General features: G+C 40.0%; 2 protein-coding genes across 2 annotated transcripts; one reads left to right on the forward strand and one right to left on the reverse strand.

Moving 5' to 3' along the window:
• The first annotated feature begins 551 nt into the window (after positions 1–551).
• On the forward strand, positions 552–4380 carry LOC115785897 (protease-associated domain-containing protein 1). Its single transcript, XM_030737818.1, has 5 exons — positions 552–746; positions 1012–1112; positions 1231–1340; positions 3783–3950; positions 4044–4380. The coding sequence occupies exons 1-5, from the start codon at positions 671–673 to the stop codon at positions 4162–4164; spliced, it is 576 nt and encodes a 191-aa protein (XP_030593678.1). The 5' UTR covers positions 552–670; the 3' UTR covers positions 4165–4380.
• A 7992-nt stretch (positions 4381–12372) lies between these two features.
• Positions 12373–14226, reverse strand: LOC115786134 (serine/threonine-protein kinase pim-3-like). Its single transcript, XM_030738176.1, has 7 exons — positions 14152–14226; positions 13669–13752; positions 13536–13583; positions 13206–13427; positions 12920–13097; positions 12637–12810; positions 12373–12512 (listed from the first exon to the last, which is right to left on the reverse strand). The coding sequence occupies exons 1-7, from the start codon at positions 14224–14226 to the stop codon at positions 12373–12375; spliced, it is 921 nt and encodes a 306-aa protein (XP_030594036.1).
• Between the last annotated feature and the right edge of the window lie 7441 nt (positions 14227–21667).

Here is a 21667-nt window from a genome sequence, read left to right on the forward strand (position 1 = left end):
CTGAATTGCTGTTGCTCCCAATCACTTCAACTTTGTTATAATCCCACTGGCAGCTGGCTGTGGAATATTTAGTGGTGAGGAAATTTCAGGACTGGATTTGTTGCACAAGGTGGCATCCTATCCCAATACCACTCTGGAATTTACTGAGCTCCTGAGAGCGACCCATTATTTCACAGTTGTTTGCAGAAGCAGTCTGCATATCTAGGTGCTTGGTTTATACACCTGTGGCCATGGAAGTGATTGGAACACCTGAATTCAATTAGTTGGATGGGTGAGTGAATACTTTTGGCAATACAGTGTACGTGACTGCCAGCTCAAGCTTCATATTTATCTTGCAGGCATGAGTGTGGTTTTCATTCTCGTATCAGTTTATTATTATTATTATTTATTATTATTATTATGATTGTTATTATTATTATTATCAAGAAACTCATAAACACTTTTACCAGCAGTTGTAGAACTGGTACGGCACGCTAACTTTTCCCGGTGGCCTCCCCATGCAGAATAATCTAGCACTTGAACAAACGCATGCGCAATAGAGAAAGGCGGAAATGGATCCTGATCTGACAGAAGCTCGGGGACGAATGGACTCTGCACTGCCTTAAGACAGAAAGAAACACACTACAGTGTCATCTCGGCAGCGTGAAGGAACTTTACAAATGCCTTGAACATGGGAAAGGCTGGTCGAACAGCAGCGATAGCTTTGTGTGTTTGGAGTGTCTTCATGCAGTTTAGTCGCCTGTCAGGTGAGAGTAAAAAGAGAAATGGTACATTTGAAATTAACAGCTAACGGTTCATATTAGCTGAAGGAGTTAACAGGCTACAAAGCGTTGCTTTTAGCACAGCAGCGACTTAGGTTAAGAGGCGTATTGTGGCATTCACCGAGGGTTTCTATCTCGCATCTCCGTGGTGTCTTTGTGGTTTACTGACACTGATTTCACGCTGATGCTAGATTTATCATCTCTGACACAAACAAGTCGTGATAAGTGTTTCTTTTCCGGCTTCCTTTAGGTCTTGGGGTCAATGAACTGCTGTATTTCCGGGTCATCAGTCCAGAGGAGATAGGCTACCTCTTCAGTGCTGCACCTGCTAAAGACTTTGGAGGCACTTTTGTGAGGACTCTGCCTTCTTTTCAATAATTTGTTGGTCTCAGAAGCACATGTGCACTCTCCTTCTAATCGTACTCTTTTTGTTTTGTTTTTTTTCTCCCTCCTGTCCTTTGGCCCTCAGACATCATTTTATGATGAGATTTTTCTCGTGCCAGCAGACCCTGCAGATGGCTGCTCAGATATGAAGAACAGGGATATCCTTCAGGGACAAGTAATCCTGGTGGAAAGGGGGTACGCACACACGCCTCTGTACTTCTGTGAGCCGTAAACTATGTGAATGGGAACTAAGGCTGTAACCTTTGACATTCAGCAGCAAAAGGTTTAGGGAAGGAGGCAGATTGTTCTCAAGGCGGTCAGTTGAATTAAATTATACTTCTCAAATCATCAGAGTTTTAGCGCATCTTTTGCTCAGCTACCTCTGGTTTCCATGAAAATTTTATGGTTAAAAAAATATATATATAAAATCACCTGATCCTCACTTGCCTGTAGCAGTCATGCCATTGAGAGGCAGTTAGGGTCTGATATTTTAGTGCCTCTTAGTATATTTTAAACTTAACCTGAATTATCAGTCTCCTCCAGGATAATGTGCATGCAAAGTGGGTCTCAAATTAAAAATATGCACATATTTAACAAAATTATTTTCTCCCTTATAATTACAGTACTGTCTGGAAACTCCCGAGTTGTATTCTATTCGGACAAGACTATCTGCTGATATTTTTGTTTTGATGGTACAACTTGTCATATTTGGTCAATCCAGCGTGAAAGTTGAATGAAAATAACATTTTCTTCATTTTTGTGACTAAGAATTTCATGGTAAAAAGTATTCTACATGTTTTATTTTGCTATTTTTTCCCCCCAGAAATTGTCACTATTTGTCCTTTGCAGTGTGAAATTTGAGTGTGTGCTCAAATATGGGACTTCACAGGACTGCTTGTATTTTTTTGTCAATATTCTTTGTCTGTCCCAAATTACAGAAGCTGATTCATGTAAATGAACATTTAAGGCTTTTATCTTTAATACTTTTTGAGATATTCATGGTCAAACGTAGCAAAGAAAGTGAATGGAGAAAAGAACAGAATAGAAAAACAGTCAATATAACAATGAACCTTCAGCAGGTTTATGGTGACAGTAACTACAGCTTCAGAGGCAGAGGACTCCACAGAAAGGTGCAGGGAGATAGTAAATGGAGGATAAATATATGCTGCTCCTGGCTGTCCTGTTATAAATCGCAGAGGTCATTTGAGCTGCTGTGTAGTAGGTGAAATAAAAAGAGTTTAAGAAAGATTATTCTCAGTATAATCATGTGTTCATGTGAGGGATATATGTGGTTTGGGCAATACTTAGCAAACACAAGACATTGAATTTCAAACGTGTTAGCCTTTTAATTCAGTCCGTGATACCAACTGTAACTGCAGTGAGCTGTCAGTCTGGCTCTGTCACGTTGAATTGTTGGTCAAAAAACTATATTTAGGAGCCACCTAACAATTATTTAAAATATAAGATAAAAAGCCTGATCTTGTTTTTACTTATGTACTTTAAGAGTAAAGCACAGATTTGCTGGTGTGGGTCTTGTGTGAACAGTGCCTAAAAGTTAATTACCCATGATCAATAACAATCATATGGTTAGCAGAGTTAAAAAAAAAAAAAAAAAAAAAAGGCTAACTAGTGCTAGCCCTGAGGATTGTGTGTGAAGATCATTTGCAGGTTAAATGTTGTCTGAAAGTTTTTGGACAGTGAGATGTTAATTATAATCTTTACATCGCTACAGTGGATTTTAAATCAAATCAAGCCATTTTTATACATACCCCCCATTTTTAGTGGCACAAAATAACATAATATTAAATACAAGGACTGCAGTTAGTGACTGTGCGAGGTCCAGAACCCATGGATATCACCATATGTTTATTTCGTTGTGATGCTCTGCCAGGCCAACAACCACCTTCAGTTGCTTGATTGCTAAGTTACTGAAGAAACTGCCCCCAGTTTCTTCAGTAACTTCTTTGTTTCCATTCATGAAAATGTCTCTTGATTGTAGACATTGACAATGAGTGCTGTTGTTCTTGGTTAGATGTTGTAAAGTGTTTCTTCTTCTTAACCAAGAAAAGAATCCGTGATCATTGAATGTAGTTTTTTTCTGCACTACATCCTTTCTTTTTAGGACCACATTGCAGATTTGGCCACTGCTAAAGTTTTTACTATTCCTATTTTGGTTTTTCAGCCTAACAATTGCCTTTCATTTGTGTTAACATCCCTTTGGACCTCATATTGAGAGATCCAGTAAAAAGCTTAAATGTAAAACACTTGGAATCAACTCCAGAGCTCTTATTTTATTAATTTGTTGTGGAATAGCGAAGGAGCATTTCTCATCTGGACATGAAACTGCTTGTCAATCAATTAAATGGAAGCCTCTGAAAATGGGGGTTGTGTATAAATAAAAACAAACAACTTGAGACATCTTGATTGTCTGATCTTTAAAATCCACTGTTGTGGTGTGCAGTGGCAAAACTGCAAAAACTCTTATTGTCTAAAAAGTTGCAGACCTAACTTTATAAGTTATGATGAAAGTTTTTTTTTGTTGTTTTAACTGCAAAATAATCAAAGTAAGCTTATGGGACAATAACGAGTAGTCTTTGACATGGTTTTGACCATTTCTTGCTTTTGTGTGCACTCCAGAGGTTGCTCCTTTGTACAAAAAGCCCGACACGTGGAGGAAGCAGGTGGAAAAGCTGTTCTTATTGCTGACAACGCAGAGGATAACGACAGTCAGTATCTTGATATGGTCACTGATGGAAGCACTTCTAAACCAAGCATACCTGCTCTTTTCTTGCTAGGACGTGATGGGTGAGACAGATGCAGATACAAACACACAAAAATATTTGAGATCATTTATTCTATGAATTTCAGGGACCAATTTTCCTTTTTATGTATTTTTAGGATGATGATAAGAAGATCTCTTCAGAGGCAAGCACTGTCTTGGGCTGTCATTTCAATTCCTGTCAACGTTTCTGCTTTGGCCTCCTTCCCATTCAAGCAGCCTCCATGGACACTTTGGTAGAAATGACTCACCCACCAGTAAACCGTCTTTCATTAGATCATATAATGTGAACTGTGACTAAGCCTGAAGCCTCACAAGGAAATTTTTGATTATGGTTAGATAAATTCACAGGTACCTGTGGTAAAGCACTAAATCTAACATATAGTATGATTGCACTCTGAGCTTCTGGCATATGGGGGAAACTTCTTCAGCCACTGAACTGACAAAAAAAAAAAAGAGAAACCTGCATGCTCATTCTCAGTGCTCGGGCTGAATGTCTTTGTTTTGTGCGTATATCTTCCAGGAGAGCAGCCTCCAGGAACATGTGTTCAAATGATTTGTCAGTCATTTTTAGTTACGAAACTGGGCGAAACTATTGAGTAAGTGTTGTGCAGACTGAGAGAATGACCTTCCTTCTGCTTCATCAAATGGTCGAAACCATAAGGGAAAAAAACAGGCCGTGGCTTTCCTATTTATATGCATGAACTTGTAATAGGGTTGGTCTCTTGTTTAAATGGAAATTGTTTTTCTTGTGATGGATAATTAGAAACTTTAACATAAAAAATGTTTTTTAATTGACTTCCTTGACATTTTAGTGCCTTCTTGTCGGCATTTACGAATTTCACTGACACTTGTTTGTAGTTTGGGCAAACAGGACTGCTGAAATGGTTAAATAAAAAGCATGATGTGTCATGAGCGTTTACTGGAAGGCAGCTATTGTGAAGCTCTACGCAGAGCTTTGACTGTTGTGGAAACATTATGTCAGAATTCACCCCTAATTCACCACTAAATTATCCTGTTTATTACTATTAAGAATGTCCTGATTTGAATATTCTTTGTAAATAAAGTTGTATGTTTGAGGTTGAAAAGATTGCTTTTGTTGGCCATAAGCTAAACAACATCAGTAGTGATAAAAATAATGTGGGCTCAAAGGTTGGGTCTAGTAAGCTAAAAGTAAAGATGCACTAGTCAAGCAAATAGTAATAGCACTGCAGACAATGGAACAAATAATGTTCCATTTTAGTATACCGGATAAAATTACAATACTGCATTCAACCAAAGTGGCAACGGCCAAGGTGGGAAAAAAATGCCTGGACCATCAAATTCAGCACTCAGAGGAAAGGACATTCAGTTAAACCAGAGATCGTGGTAAGGTATGAAAGTGAGACCCATCAAGTCTTGGGAATGGATTGTGTGGATGAGGAGACAATGACACACAGACTGAAAACTGATGATAATGACATCCATCTGTCCATCGTTCAACAGTAAATTACAACACTGTTGCAAATAAGATGAGATTAATGTATAAAATATTGTATCTGGTGATTCAGCACACAGAGCAGTAAACATTTTAATTTAATTTTAATACTGGGTGTGCTCTTAGCCGCTGCTCCTCCACATCGAAAGGAGCCAGTTGAGGTGGCTCGGGCATCTGATTAGGATGCCTCCTGGCCGCCTCCTGGGTGAGGTGTTCCGGGCATGTCCCACCGGGAGGAGGCCCCGTGGTAGACCCAGGACACGCTGGAGAGATTGTGTATCTCGGCTGGCCTGGGAACGCCTTGGGGTCCCTCCGGATGGGCTGGAGGAGGTGGCTGGGGAGAGGGAAGCTTGGGCTTCTCTGCTTAGGCTTCTGCCCCCGCGACCCGGCCCCGGATAAGCGGAAGAAAATGGATGGATGGATGGGTGTGCTCTTAGCTGCTGTTTTATTTCTGAGGTGATGGGTGCACAATAGAGCTCTGAAAATTTACACTGCATGTGTTTAAACATTAAAGGATAGTGTCCCCTAGCCTAATAAAGAAGAAATGGAAATCGCTTTAGTTTGTCTACAGATCAAAGTGAAATTTATTTTATTGATTGAATATTCTTGCAGCCCTGCAATAGGCTGATGACCTGTCCAGGGTGTACCCTGCCTCTCGCCCTATGACAGCTGGGATAGGCTCCAGCCCATTCCAGTAAGAGTGCAATGCACAGTTTGCACTGATGTAACTTTACAGGTTGGAACTGATCCTGGTCCTGAAGCGGTTGAAGCAATTGAGCATTTTTTTTTTTTTTTTTTCTGTTCCTTCGGCCTGCTACATCCTTGTGGTGATATATATATTATGTTCCTTTGATGTCTGTGTCCTGGAGAGCATCAAACATTTCAAATGAAGGGCAGACTAAACTAGAAAAAGCTTTAATTAATCAATTTTAGTCAATTTTTTTTTTTTTAAATGCATAGGTGAGTTTTCTTACCCACAGAAACTATTAGGAATATAGAGGATTACAGCTTACAGCATTATGATTATAAGATAAACTCATCAACAGAGGCAGACTGGCCAGTTTGGAGCACCACTATTTCCTGGTGGCCTGAGGGGCATTTTGGCCTGCCGTGAGCAGTCAACTTGATGAGTTTATCAGGTGCAACTCTCAGCAACCGACTGGGCCATATTTACTAAATGGGGCAAATTAGCAAAAGTTTTGTGGATGATCTACTAAAAATATGTTACTTTATATATATAAAAAAAGACAGTTAATTTCAATAATGGTCAGTGTTCTAAAAGCAATGCAAATTTGCAGCTCATAAACGAGCAGGCCCAGTGAGGGAGTGGGAGGAAACGAGTAAAACTAACAAAATTACTGTCGGCTGCCAGTGCTACCCCTCAGCCTTCTGCCAGTACAGTCATTAGGTGGCACAAATCCCCTGGAAGTACAAGTTCTAGGACACATAATTACCAGGTCTCAGTAGATCTTAATGGGTTGCATATGAGCCTTAGTGATTTTATTCACAGCATTAATTCGGAAATCAAATGGCTAAGTAAGAACCAGAAATAAGAAATGCAAAAATTATGATAATTATTATGGCATTATTATGGCAAGAACTATAGTTGGAAATTCATTTATGACCATAGGGGTTTCTGGCTAATATTCTACTCAATCACATGTTAGCTTTTATGTTATATATGCCAGTAACATTGAAAGGTGAGTTACTAATCAGATGAGGTATCACATACACATCCATCAAATTCTTAGACCCATTTTATCCATATCAAAAGGCCTGGTTGATTGTAATCGAATGCCTCTTTGATGCTATTTTTAAAAGAAAAGATAAATTGCTAGTAAATTAGCTGTGTGATATTTTGCCTCCATCATGCAGCGTTGTTGTCTTCATCACAAAAGAATACTGAAGAAATGTTTTCAGGTTGAAAAATTTTGAAGGTTCTCAGATGTATATGATCAGTCTATGTGCAATAACTGACACCACAGTGCTTTGTGGACTTTAAATGGCCATTTATTGTTGTTACCATTTCTTTTGTATCTTTCACCAGATGTTAAAGATTTTACTTATACTGTTGATTGTAACTGACATGTTTATTAGTGCATGCAGGAACATAAAAATATGTGCTTCCAACCCAATAAAGAAATGAGTACTGTTATTTTACTAGGCCTAAAAAAGTGAGCTGGGTGAGTTTCAGATCCCCTGGTCATAATTTTTTATTGGCAAAAGTAAGTAACTTTCATAATCACTTAAAAACCCAGTAAAAGTGATATAGTGTGAAATCTTGGAGTCATTTTTGACCAGGATATGTCCTTCAATGCTCATATTAAACAAATATATAGGACTACTTTTTTGCATTTGCACAATATTTCTAAAATTAGAAACATCCTTTCTCAGACTGATGCTGAAAAGCTTATTCATGCATTTATTACTTCTAGGTTAAACTATTGTAATTCATTATTATCAGGCTGTCCTAAAAGCTCCCTGAAAAGCCTTCAGCTGATCCAAAATGCTGCAGCTAGAGTACTGACAGGGACTAGAAAGAGAGAGCAGATTTCTCCCATATTGGCTTCTCTTCATTAAATTCAGAATAGAATTTAAAATTGTTCTCCTCACATACAAGGTCTTGAATAAATCAGGCCCAATCTTATCTCAAAGACCTTATACTACAGTATCACTCCAATAGAGCACTTATTATAAACTGTTCCACCACATACCTGCACGATGTGTAGAAGAACAAAATTAAAACAATTTGCTGTCACATCCTGATACGTCTGCGTTAATGAAGATGATGTGCCGCGCGCGTGCCCGCAGCGCTATTAAGGCTGTGTGAAACTTTATGTGCTTAAGGTCAATATTATATATTGTAGCATTCAGACTATCTAAATACTAACTCAGTCCCAATAACAGCTGCATTTTTACCCACATATGGTATATAAAACAGCATCACTGAAGGAAATAGAAGAAAAAAAAAAACACCAACAAGTCGCTGTCTGTGCGCATTGCTGAGTAAAGATGTGCAGAGACGTTTACCAACTGTGTGCCGATCTCAACGTAGTGCGACTTAAAGCTCAAACACTGCAAACGACTCTGCTCACCGTGAAAAGCAACTTGCCTGCCTGTAAAACCAGGCGTCCTTGTGCGGTTCTTGTGTCGGGATTCTCCTCCTCCCTCCTCCCGACGATCCACTTCGGTTCAATTCAGAAATATGTAAATGTGATCAAGACTCTGAAGTGTTCCAGGAGAGAGCCAAAGTTTTCTTCTGATAATTTCTCTCCCTCTCCTTACAAATAAATGAACACTCTTTGCGCCTGATATGAGTGTAATAGATGCCGCTAAAAGTGTGTTTTTTGGTGTTACATTTAGCTCAATTTGAAGTAAAATGCACGCGCAAAAAGACGTAAATCACGTTCACTTGAGTCTCTGGAGCTCGAATAAAAGGGTGGATGACTGAGAACCTACACAGACCAGACACACATTCACTTGAATGTTCTCATCCTTCCATCTATTCGTTTTCTTCTGCTTATCCATATCATTTTCTATTTCATTCATTCATTTAGTTAATTTTTTTTTACAAATTGTTATTAAAATTGTCATTTCTCTGGGGTCCCTGCTGTGGATAGAACTGTGACTGCATCAGTGGATAAAAAAAAGCAAAAGTAATCGCGGTGTTTCAGTTACCTCCTCCTGCATTTAAGGCACACTTTGCCCCACACAGTCTTCTTTGCGGCTTCTCTCAGAGCCGGACTCCCCCAGATGTACACGGATGGTGTGCACAGGGCATTGAAGCGAGCCATGATAGCGAAAAGATTGGTGGCCTCGTTTCTAAAAGTCAGCCCTCCTGCTGCCATTAATTTGATAGTAATATTGAGAAAAGAGGGAGACCACAGCGCCAAGAAACTAATGACAACAAAAATGATTATTCTCAATGATTCCTTCTTGCTTTCTTTCTCGGCGCTGGGAGGGTCTCTTTCAAGCTGGTACCTGGCAATTAGATACAGTTTCAATGTCATGACCACTTTGACAAGCACAATTATTTGAAACAAGACGATGGTGACTAAGTACATCTGTATAGCTTTGTAAAGGGGCAGCATATTCCTGAGGATCAAGTGGCCATAAGAGTAAACCCAGGAGTAAACGTTAACGCATATCACACAGGGTCTCGTGATGAAGCGGCTGTAGATAAATGGATGGCACACAGCAAAATAGCGGTCAAATTGTGCGAACATAAACGTCAATACATTAACGCCTAAAAGGGAAGGCAAAACACCGTAGGTTCCGTTTTTAGGCATATATCCCTCCTGGACATCAAACAGACCGAGATAATACACTGAAAGCCCAACCAGGGTGTCAGCAATACTAGTGTTTAGCATGAAAATAAATCTGTTTTGAAGGCGCAGCGCTCTGGTAGCCAAGATGCCAATGACTACTGTTCCTGCTATCATCACAGTGGTCGTGGCAAATAAAATCTGGAAAATAAAGATAAAGTAATCCTCGGGTTTATCGAAGTCAACCGAGAGAGAGACACTTCTGCTCAAAGAGTCTGTCATGTTGGAGAGGAGCATTGTTTATGAACAAATGGCTCTTGAGCACAGCCTTATATGCACCGTGAAGTCACCAGAATTAATGTCTTGAGATGATAGAGGAAGCCCACTCACCCCCACCCCCCATCACCTCCGGTAACAACAACCATGTTTTCATGTAGAAAACCTGCAGATAATGTAGTTAAATCATTTTGAATGTCATAATTAATGTCTCTTATTGCTCAATGCATTTTATTATTTTAATCCTACTGCACACAACACTCCCACTTTGTTTGTGTTTAGGCCATCCAGTAGTTTGGAGCTGATCCTGAAGCAGTTGAAGCAACTGAGCATTTAATTCAGTTCATTTCAATTTTATTTATATAGCGTCAAATCACAACAAACAGTTGCCTCAAGGCACTTTATATTGTAAGGTAAAGACCCTGCAACAATTACACAGAAAACCCAACAGTCAACAGCACCCCCTATGAGCAAGCACTTGGTGACAGTGGGGACGAAAAATTCCAATTTAAGAGGAAGAAACTTCAAACAGAACCAGGCTCAGGGAGGGGCAGCCATCTGCTGTGAGGAGTTGGGGCTGAGGGGAGAGAGACAGGACAAAAGACATGCTGTGGAAGAGAGCCAGAGATTAATAATAATTAATAATTAAATACAGAGTGAAGTATAAACATAGTAAATAAGGTGAATGAAAAGAAACACTCAGTGCATCACGGGAACCCCCCAGCAGCCTGGGTCACCTGCTCCAGCCCTAACTATAAGCTTGATCAAAAAAGAAAGTTTTAAGGCATCTCGACAAGTGCTTGAAGACCGACTTGAGCTTGATGCTGTAGCCAGATTCTGAATCTGCTCCAAGGAGGCCTGCTGTTTTGGGGTCTGAGCTAAACATAGCTATTATTAGGGACACCTGTTATGAAAACTTAAACATTTTTTACTCGTCACAGTGCTCTTTAATGTCATCCATAGTCTTTTAACTATAATCTTTAATTTAGACCCATAGTTTTACCATCTTTTTCATGTTTTTCTTTCTTTTGTTTTTCTTTTTTTTTCTTTTTACATACACATGAATTACCAGCCACTTCATTAGTTACACCTTGTTAATACTGGGTTGCCCCCCTCCTTTGCCATCAGATGGGTACACCCATGCTCATAAAAGAATGGGTATGGTCAGCAACAATATATCATTTAAACCATAGTCAGCTGGTACTTAGGGACCCAAAATGTGCCAACAAAGTTTTCCCTACACCATTGCACCACCAGCAGCCTGAATCACTGATGCAAGGTAGGATGGAGCCATGCTTTCATATTTTTTATGCCAAATTCTTACTCTCTCAGATTTTTCCAATTTGTCTGTGTGAACTGTAGCCTCAGTTTCCAGTTTAGTTGAGTGGAGCAGTACCAAATGTGGTCTTCTGCTGGTGTAGCTCATATTTAAGGTTTGACGCAGAGATGCTCTCCTGCACCTCTTGGTTATAACAAGTTGATATTTGAGTCACTGTTGACTTAATTTCAGCTCTAAGCAGTCTGCCCATCCTTGTCTGATCTCTGACATCAGCAAGATGTTTTCACCCAGAGAACTGCTGCTCACTGGATACTCTCTCTTTTTCACACCATTCTCTGTAAAACATAAAGATGGTTGTGCAGGAACATCCAAGTAGATCAGAAGTTTCTGAAATACTCAGACCAGCCACGCTCAGAGTCACAATGAGCTACAGATCCACTGTACTTAACATGCATTAGGACATTACACACAAGCTTTAAATCCAGGTTTATCCAAAATCACTGGCTGAGTAATGCTTACCTTTGAGATGAATCTCTCCGGTCACCAGTTACCTACATAGCTGCAAGTAACTGGTGACTGTTGAGGCCTCAGTTTACGTTTAGCATTTCTACCCATGTCTTGCCAACACATGTTACTGCTACACCAAAGTCCAACCTCACTGTGGGCTGTGGTCATTCTGTGCTAAGAGTCATTCATTCATTTACATTTTTACTGTTTTTAAATAAAAGCTGTCAAAGCCACTAACAGGTGGAAGCAATTTGACAAAACAACAGAATTACAGCAACAAACTACATAACAAGACAAAACTTATATCAAGAAAGTTTGAGTTGATTTGTTTTTAATTTTTATTTTTTTACAGTTCAAATTTGGGCAGAGTTATGTAATATTTGGCCCAGGTTAATAATAATAATAATAATAAGAACAATACTACTACTAAGAAAAGCAACAATAATAATAAGGATAACAAGAAACCCCCTATGAGCAGCACTTGGCGACAGTGGGAAGGAAAAAACTCCCTTTTAACAGGAAGAAACCTCCAGCAGAACCAGGCTCAGGGAGGGGCAGTCATCTGCCGCGACTGGTAACTATCAATTAATTAATTAATTAAACAAAAGTAAATTAACAAAATCCAAAGAAAGAAAGAAAAGAGATTAGAAGCCAGGCATCTCGCCAGGTGTTTCAGTTGTGGCTACAGTGTGACTCTGCAGCCAGGGGTCCAGCTGAAGCTGCTCCAAGGTGGCCCGCTGCTGTGGGTCTAGAATTAAACAGTGCCTCAGAAAATTTGAGCAGTCTGATTAGAGAGAGGACAGAAAACAAAGCAAAGATCAGTAAACCGCAGCAATCTTTTGGAACTTCTAAGCAAAATGTTTAAACAGTGTCAGCACCAAAACACAGCTATTCTACCATTGTCTCACCTTGGGACATGCTAGTGTTAAAAGAAAGTTCCCCACAGAGGAACTTCAAGGTGTTAAAATGTTGTGCTCTATGCAGCATTTCATAAAGCAGCACGCCCAGCTGCCAGACTGTGGTGGGGCCAGCCTCATACATCCTGGCTTTGAAAAACTCTGGAGGGGCGTATGATGCGGTTCCTGCAATTCACAGACAGAAAGGAAGGATGAGGAACAGGTTCAGACTGAAATCAAAATCATCACTCTGCAGAGCAACGGCTGAATGAAGAGCAGAAGCCTGATGTCATACCAGAGAACGTGGAATATGGTTCTTCCTGTACCAGGCAGCCACATCCAAAGTCTATGACCCGCACTCGAAGGTCATTGGAGCCGGTTTCAAGGAGCAGGTTTTCGGTCTTGATGTCTCGGTGCATGATGCTTTTGGTGTGCATCATTAAGGCTGCATCCACCATCTGCTTCGTGATATTCTGAAACACAAAGAGGACAGTCACAGAGTTGAAGAAGGGACTGATTCCCGACAGTGTGGCAACTATCAAACAAGCTCCGTGGAGCTTCTCTGGGCCGGATTTTAGTACCTTAGCAGCATCCTCTTCCAGGCATCCACCATTGTTCTCCATATAGTTCAGCAGGCTCACACCTGGGACTGGTTTTTCCATGACCAGAAGAACCTCCCGCTCTAGCTCGTACCAGTCTAGCATTGCGGCGGCTGCACAAGTGCCTACTGTTGCTGGTCCGGCTCCCACTTTCAGCATGAGGAAAGCTTCCAGTGGTATTATGCGTGTCTTGCCATTGAAGTCCTAAAAAAAGAAACGTGAATGAGTGCATAAGATTTTTCTGTCTGGATTCCTCATAAACAGCAAAGGTACAGGAAGAGGAAACATTTTTTAAATGTTTGAATCACTCACCACTTGATGACAGTGCATCTTTTTCTTGCGGATGTGTTTGATCGCCACCTACAGATAAGACAGGAGTACTTTGGTTAGTGTGGGAAATGGTGGTAACATGCACGAGATGTAAGAATATACGTATTATACTCACTGGTAAGTTATCTATCTTTCTCCTCCCAGCATAAACTGAACCAAAGCCTCCTCGACCAAGCGTACCATCCTCCACGTACTTCTCCTTAAAACAATCTACACAAACACAGATACAAGTTTTACTGTTGTAAATGGTTCACATTTAGAAAAAGCACCTGGAAGCTAAACACAGCTCCAACACACTGTTGGTAAGACCTGTTGTGGAGGAGACCGATGCTGTGCTCCAACTCAGAAATGACTGTTTGACTACTGAAATGTTTGCATATTTATACTGCTTACTGACCATCTGACCGTAACACTGTGAGCCCTTAAACTGACGGCTCTTTGCATCAAATTACTATGATTGCTCTTAGTGAAAGAAATTCAGGAAGGGTAAATGTGGTTGATGGGAAAAGGCTTAAAACCTGCAAGCTAAGAAGGAATTTGCAAACCTGATTAAACAATACAAGCTTAAGCTCACGTGCCTGTCACACTTTCAGTTTACCTCTATTACGTGTGAATCGGAGGGATGCTCTCCCACTGTTTTGTATGGAGGCTGATGGACCTGGGGAGGAGTCATGGGTGCGTGTCCCTGCGAGTCATGGGTGCGTGTGCGGGTCCCTGTTTGTGGTCTCGGGGGCCTGTGATGCAGGCAGCTTCTCAGCTCCGTCCTGCTCCTTCAGGTTAGCCCCCTCGATGTCTTCATTGCAGTTTGCGCTGCTGGGTGCACATTTCTGCTTTTTTGCAAGTGTCCCTCGTTCGGTGCTGGCCTTCCTTTTGCCACCCTTTGCTGGCACAGCCTCGAATGCCAACTGAACGGCTCCACTGGCACACCTCTGCCTTTTTCTGGGAGACTCTGATGTTGTGCTGTCCTTCCTCTTCCTTCCAGATATGCTGCAATTTTGTCCCAAGCTCTTTTTGAGTTGGGCGGTGGTGCCACAGCTCTCTACAAATGAGATAAACCCAATTATTATCAAGCTGCATGTACTCCAGCGATTCCTTAGTTCTATCATCAAACTATGACCAAAAATCTGGGTGATGTTCAGTGTCATTTAGTTTTAATTTTCAGCATTTTAAAAATCTAAACTAAATACATTTATGCAAAAAGTACAATTATTCCAGGTTTTTACTCAAGTATTTCTACTTTGTCCACCTTCTACTACACCATCACATGTAGCATTTAGCATTGTAGAAGCTACTTTAAGAGGAAATAACCTCAACAGAGACACTAAGGTGTTGCTTTGATGTAATTGTAAAATAAAATCTGTGTATTTTTTGTTGAATAAAATAACATTTGTAATATTAAACACCCAGAGTGCACATCTCAGAGGACCTGTCCTGGAGCAAGAACATAATATCACTGGGCAAAAGGGCTCACCAGCACCTCTACTTTCTCCGCAAGCTGAGAAGAGCTGGAGCTCCAACCCCCATCATGTGCACCTTCTACAGGGGTACCATGCAGAGCGTCCTCTGCATGGCAGGAGGTCCTGTCCATCCTATAGTATACTGTTTATAGTTATTGTTTATTGTTGCACCATGGATCGGAGAGTAACAGAATCTCGATCCTGTGTATGTATTGCAGATTCAACAATAAAGCTGACTTTGACTTTTGAGAAGTGCACACAAGTGTTTTCATTGTTTAACTTGAGTTGAAATGTGAATACGGGCCCTGGTAACGACACTTTAAACAGGTTACTGACTCTCACAGCCGAGCTGTGAAATCACAGCACCATCATACAGCAAATAAAGCCCATCTGATAAAGTGACACAAGTCTGTCACTCAATCCTAAAATTGTATTTCATTAAAACGTGAAGAATCTACCCATGGCAATACATTCCTCCTATCTCATTGTACATCCTGTATAATGACAATAAAAGGCATTCTATTCTATTCTATTCTATTCGAACTGTTTCCAATAACATTCAGAAGGTGTATCTTAATACAAAAAAGAGGAATGCTGCTTATGGGACTAAAACCAGGGAAAATGATCCTAATTGTAGAAAATACTTCAAATCACTGGCAGATTTTTACGTTGTGTTTTTGAAATTACTCATATCTATATCAAAGGCTCCATATGAAGCTTTATGCATTATATGAAAAGCAGCAGCAGCTGACTTACCTGAGTTTCGCTCAGAGGCCGCAGGATGAAGTACTTTTATTGTATTATTGAACATGTTTTTTGGAAACTTGTATGTTTATCCAAAAAAATCCACTGTAAATATTCAAGTACTCCGGTTTCCTCCCACGGTCTAAAGACATGCAGTTACTGGGCTAAATTGCCCATAGGTGTGAGTGTGAGTGTGGATGGTTGTCTGTCTCTCTGTGTTGGCCCTGCGACAGGCTGGCGACCTGTACAGGGTGTACCCTGCCTCTCGCCCCATGTCAGCTGGGATACCCCCCGCGACCCTGAACAGGATAAGCAGAAGAGAATGGATGGATGGATGGAAAATAAAAAAACCTAAGCAGGGCCTCCCTAGGCCTGTAATAGAAGTCTTGTAATTTATAAGTCCATGAATATGTGAGATCTGCACACATGAACAGAGTAAACCTTGAGAGAGTGCGTTTTGTGTGTGTGTGTGTGTGGGGGGGGGGGGGGGGGGGGGGGGGGGGGGGTGGGGGGGGGGGGGGGGGGGGGGGGGGGGGGGGGGGGGTTATGCCCTTGACATGTTGGTGTCTACTTAAAAATGATGGTGAACTAATCAGAAAAAAAAAATACACTGCCGTGCTGAAGAGGAATAAAGAAGTCCTCGAAACAAGAAACCAAATGGCTTCAGAGGCCGTAGAGAATCCCTCTGTTCCCGCATTGAGTATAAAAAGATGCCTTAAAGAGCCTTAAACTTGTATTCTTTTTAATTGCCAGCAGGGGGCAAATCCTCTGGTTGCAAAACCACTTAATTTTGTATAGAAGTTAATGGGAACCTTTTGCGTCCTGCTTTTATCTGCTAAATCTCTAAACTCAAGTCATAATGAATACAATATAAACTTCATTTTAGAAATTAAAGTCAGAAAGGAGGATTAAGAGTATGCTCATTGGTTAATGACTTGTCAATCACAAGCCAAATAATGTACGAGCCTGGAGTCACAGTTCTTTTTTGTTTCAAAAATGAGACTTCGCTAACCAGCTGGTGACATCACGGCGGTTAAATCATCAGGCATCACTGACACTGACAGGATATGTGTAGCTATAAGCTGTTCTTTGGCCCGGTGACTTCACTGGAGGCATCAGCTCATGTCTCATTTGGTCTCATTTGGGATTTTTTTTTAGAAATGTAAGATGATAAAAGGATAGCTTCTGGAAGTCACATCCACGAGTACAGCCATATTACCAATGCTAAATTTGAAATGTTACATTTAAAATGATATCTGGGTTCTCAAAGTCTTCCGGCCTCCAAAGGTTTGTTTGTTTGTTTTTTTTATCTTTTTGGGTTTTTTTTTTTTGTCACGGAAATCGTCAAAAATAGTTAATCGGCATTTAATGACGATTTCTCTGATCCCACATTCTTTATCTTTCAGTTACAGTAGCCGTTCGTGACAAAGACATTGGTTAATAGATTTAATCTTCTTCGGCCTTTCTTTGGCATTTTCCTTCACAGGACAGGAGCAAACAGCAGCGTAAATGACGCACATCTTTATTTCAGTTCTTATGTCCTGCTGAAAGAAAGAAAGAAAGAAAGAAAGAAATGCATTTCTTGGCCATGGCCACAGTCGTCACAATGATGTCATTATTCATTACTCATTAATTAAGTGTTCATCCATCCATCCCTGGGACAAATCAAACTAAAGATTAGTAACAACCGAACCATCCACTGCTACAGAAAATAATAAGTTAGCTCAAATAAGTTCATTTATACATTTCAAACGAGTTATGGGGTCGCTGTGCTTCCAATAAATAAATAAATAAATAAAAATAATAGAGCTACATTCCAAAATATCAAAGAACATAAAACATGAGTATTACACATATAGAAACATGTTTGGAAAATAGTATTATAGAAAATTATTAATGATGGAGAAGGGGACAAGGGGAATGTTCCCAACAATACTGATTAAAGTGTTTCTTAATTTAGCTGGTGCAAATAGATATGATTTTAATGTGCGTTTAAAAAAAAATTTATTTTAGGTGTCAAGTATTTATCCCTTCTGGTTTTAGTCAATAACCTCCAACTCAAGCGTTCTGAGTGAGATCGAGTGTATTTAATTAACACCTCCTGCAAAAAAGGGATAAACTGGGATATGTTGCAGTCAGTCTTCATCGGCTGTCCTTTACAGAACAGGAGGAAACTGAGAATGAGGCGAGCTGACCGGGGGTATTGCACATTGCAACAGAGAATGCAGTTCTCTACTTACTGTTGCATCCTGGGCACAGTCTGCCCCAAACTGTCCTCACCGTGGCTTTCCTTAAAGTCGGACTCCCCCACAGGTAAACCGCCGGTGTGCACACGGCATTAAAACGAGCCATAATGGCGAAAAGATTGGTAGCATCATTCCGAAATGTCAGCCCCCTCCCTGCTACTAGTCTGAGGATGATATTAACGAAGGAGGGACACCACAACAGCAAGAAGCTTATGACAACGAAAATGATTATTTTTAATGACTCCTTTTTGTTTTCTTTCTCTGCACTGGGGGGCTCTCTTTCCAGCTGGTACCTGGCAACAACATACAGTTTAATAGTCATGACCACTTTGGTGAACACTATCAATTGAAATGTGATAATACCGAACACATACATCTGTGTTGCTTTGGACAGTGGCAAGAAAATCGAAATAATCGCCTGAGAATAGACATATAACCAGCAACAGAAATTGGCAGAAATAACCACGCGCCTCGTGATGAAGCGAGTGTACACGAAAGGATGACAAACGGCAAAATAGCGGTCAAACTGCGCAACTAAAAATGTCATTAAGTTTACCCCAAGAAGGTAGTTTAACATGTTATAAGTTCCATTTCTGGACGGATATCCCTCTTGGACATCAAACAAACCGACGTAATACACTGAAAGCCCGATGAGTGTGTCACAGATGCTGGTGTTCAGCATGAAAATAAACCTGTTCTGTCGGCGGAGCTCTCTGCTGGCAAAGATAGTAATGACTATAGGCCCGGCCACGAAAACAGCAGTTGTGGCAAATAAAATATGAAATATGAAAATGAGAAAATCCACAGGACTGCTGAAGTCCACCGACAGAGGCACTCCTGAAGTCAGGGAGTCAGTGATGTTGGAGAGAAGCATTGTGCCACTGGTGCATATTCAGAACAACATTTTTATATAACTGCTCAATAAGACACTGCCCTGCCAACTGTTTTTTCCCATGAGGCATGACCTAATCTCACTTTTCAAATTCAAGGATATAATTTTTGTAAGTTTTTGCTTATTTTTACTGACTCAATAAACATTTTTTGTTCATTTTTTTCCCATTTCCCCCCAATTACACTAAATAGCTTTTCCCATATTGTTTGAGTTGACAGGAAACATCGACGTAAGAAACTGTAAATATAGAGGACACACGCTTATTAACTGTCCTGGTTCTGTACCCTATACGTGATTTTAACAACATTCAACACAAATACAAATACCCACCATTGTGGAAGAATAACTGATGATCTTGACACCTCTATAAGGATAAAATATATTAGGCAAAATGAAATGAAGTCCTTTTATCTGCAGTGGGTGGTACATACACCAGAAATGATTTAAGGAAGGAAGGAAAAGATGAACTATGAACTATGATGAACTAGGGTGGCCGAGCTGTTTGGCAAATACAAATAAATTTTACTGCAAGTAGAGAACAGAGAAATGTGTGATTCATGTAATTATGAATATACTGAGTTATGGGCATTACCATTTCAGCCCTCAACCTGACCATATTCATTCATTATCCATAATGAATTGCCTTGATTTACGATGCGTAAATCAAGGCAATAAGGGCCTTATCTCAGTTCATATTTTGCTTTTAGATAGTGTGGGTGTCCAAGTAAAGCTGGTAAATATACTGTATGTGTGAGAGGGGCTTAGTGAATTTGAATTATCCACAGCCTATTGGTACTTCACTTCTTTCTATTTAACCTGAGGTCTCCTTCACATTGAAATCACCTTTAACAAGAAGAAAATGTTGATAAAATACATTTTTGTTATGGAAGTCTGACAGGTGACTTGTCCCTTCTATATATGATAAACCAATAAAATAGAACAACTGTAAAATGAAAACGTCCACGGTTGTGTAATAAATTGTATCAATTTCACTGTCAAATTTGTTGTTGATGTTTATTCCTAAGAATATTACTGCAATAGTATGCAAATATCAGACAAATATATACTTGGGCATCAGAATGTGGGTGAGATACTGTGCAAAAGTTAAATGTAATTTAAGGAAAACTGGCTTTTTCAAAATGAATAAGTCAATTTAGAGTTAATAAAAATAAATAGTGGTAGAATAAAACTCATTTTTAGGTTTGAGAATAATTTTGCCTTAAGGGACATTTGTTTTCATGATTGTCTGCCATGATAATAAAATATTTCAGGGCTTACTTGGGAAAAGGGGGGGGGGGGGGTTCACGGCACTCAATTAGACTTCATTGTAGAGGTTTAGGGAACTTTTTTTTAGAGTTGTGCCAAAGCTGACTGCTAAAATGTGGTTTATATTACAGTTGTTTTTAAGTTACACTGTAGCAAAAAACATATCCAGAATGAACATTTTGGAGTTTTGGAGAAAATGTTTAATATTAAAATGAAAATATCAGGACACTTAAAATACCTCCATCCATCCATCCATCCATTTTCTTCCGCTTATCCGGGGCCGGGTCGCGGGGGCAGAAGCCTAAGCAGAGAAGCCCAGGCTTCCCTCTCCCCAGCCACCTCCTCCAGCTCATCCGGAGGGACCCCAGGGCTGGCCCATTGATTTGGGGGCCCCCCTCATACCACTTCATTGTCACCTGAGCCAAACCGTTATTAATGCTGGAGTGCTGGAGGGTTGAAGCTGGATATTATTTTTTTGGGATGCATTGCTGTTTCAGCCCTATGTACATAAGCCCACTGAAAAACAATGTATTTCAGTATGATATACATTGTAAATCTATGTCATGTCCATGACATTGAGGAGGGTGGAACACATATCAATGCATGCCATATCCAATCAGGACAGCATAGGCTTTTTAGGCTTTTTACATCCAAAAGATGTATATTTTTTGCATAACTCTGCAAATGTACCTAATTACAGTCTAGCAAATAAGCCATTTGTAATATGTAAACAATAATTACTTAGCATACAAAATTGCTGAGTATCAATGGAATAACATCCAATACAAGTGGTCAGCAATTGGACCCAGCGCCAAAAGAAGTGCAGTAAATATGTTATTACGCTGCTTTACCACAAAATGACATGTTGGCACCGCAAGACTATAACGGAGGTATAAAAGTCCACTAGTCTATCCATGCAACCTGACCAAAGTGTGAAAACAACAAAATGCTGTAACCACAGGAACGGTGAATAAGTTTTTGTTTGTTTTTTATTCATTGTTCAGCATCCTTCGGTTTCGTGAAAGGCGCTATATAAATCTAAGTTATTATCACTATTATTATTATTATTATTATTGTTGCTATTATTATAAACCAGTCAGATTAAACCACCACAGCTCACAAATGCACAGCTATGTGTGAACATGCATGAATAAAGCCAAGATGTCCCGTCCACTGAACCTTGTAAATATTCAGCAATCCTGACACGTAAGTGTCACAATTCTGCAGTGTGGCAGGCAGGATAAGGACCCAAACACAGGACTCAGGAGGCAAAGTGTGAACTCAGAAATACACAACTTTATTGCTGATTGCACATCAGGTACAAGGAAACTGGGAAAACTCAATAAACTATAAACAAGGAATCAAACAGTAACCTTAAACAATAGAAAAATGAAAATCTTTAACTAAAAACGCTGGGTCATAAACCCAGGACCATGACAGTAAGATCCAAGCAAACTGTATATTAATTATAAACACACTGAGGACGGTGACACAGGCTGACAGGTTGTG

This window comes from Archocentrus centrarchus, chromosome 9 (assembly GCF_007364275.1).
Source record: "Archocentrus centrarchus isolate MPI-CPG fArcCen1 chromosome 9, fArcCen1, whole genome shotgun sequence".
Lineage (NCBI taxonomy): Eukaryota > Metazoa > Chordata > Actinopteri > Cichliformes > Cichlidae > Archocentrus > Archocentrus centrarchus.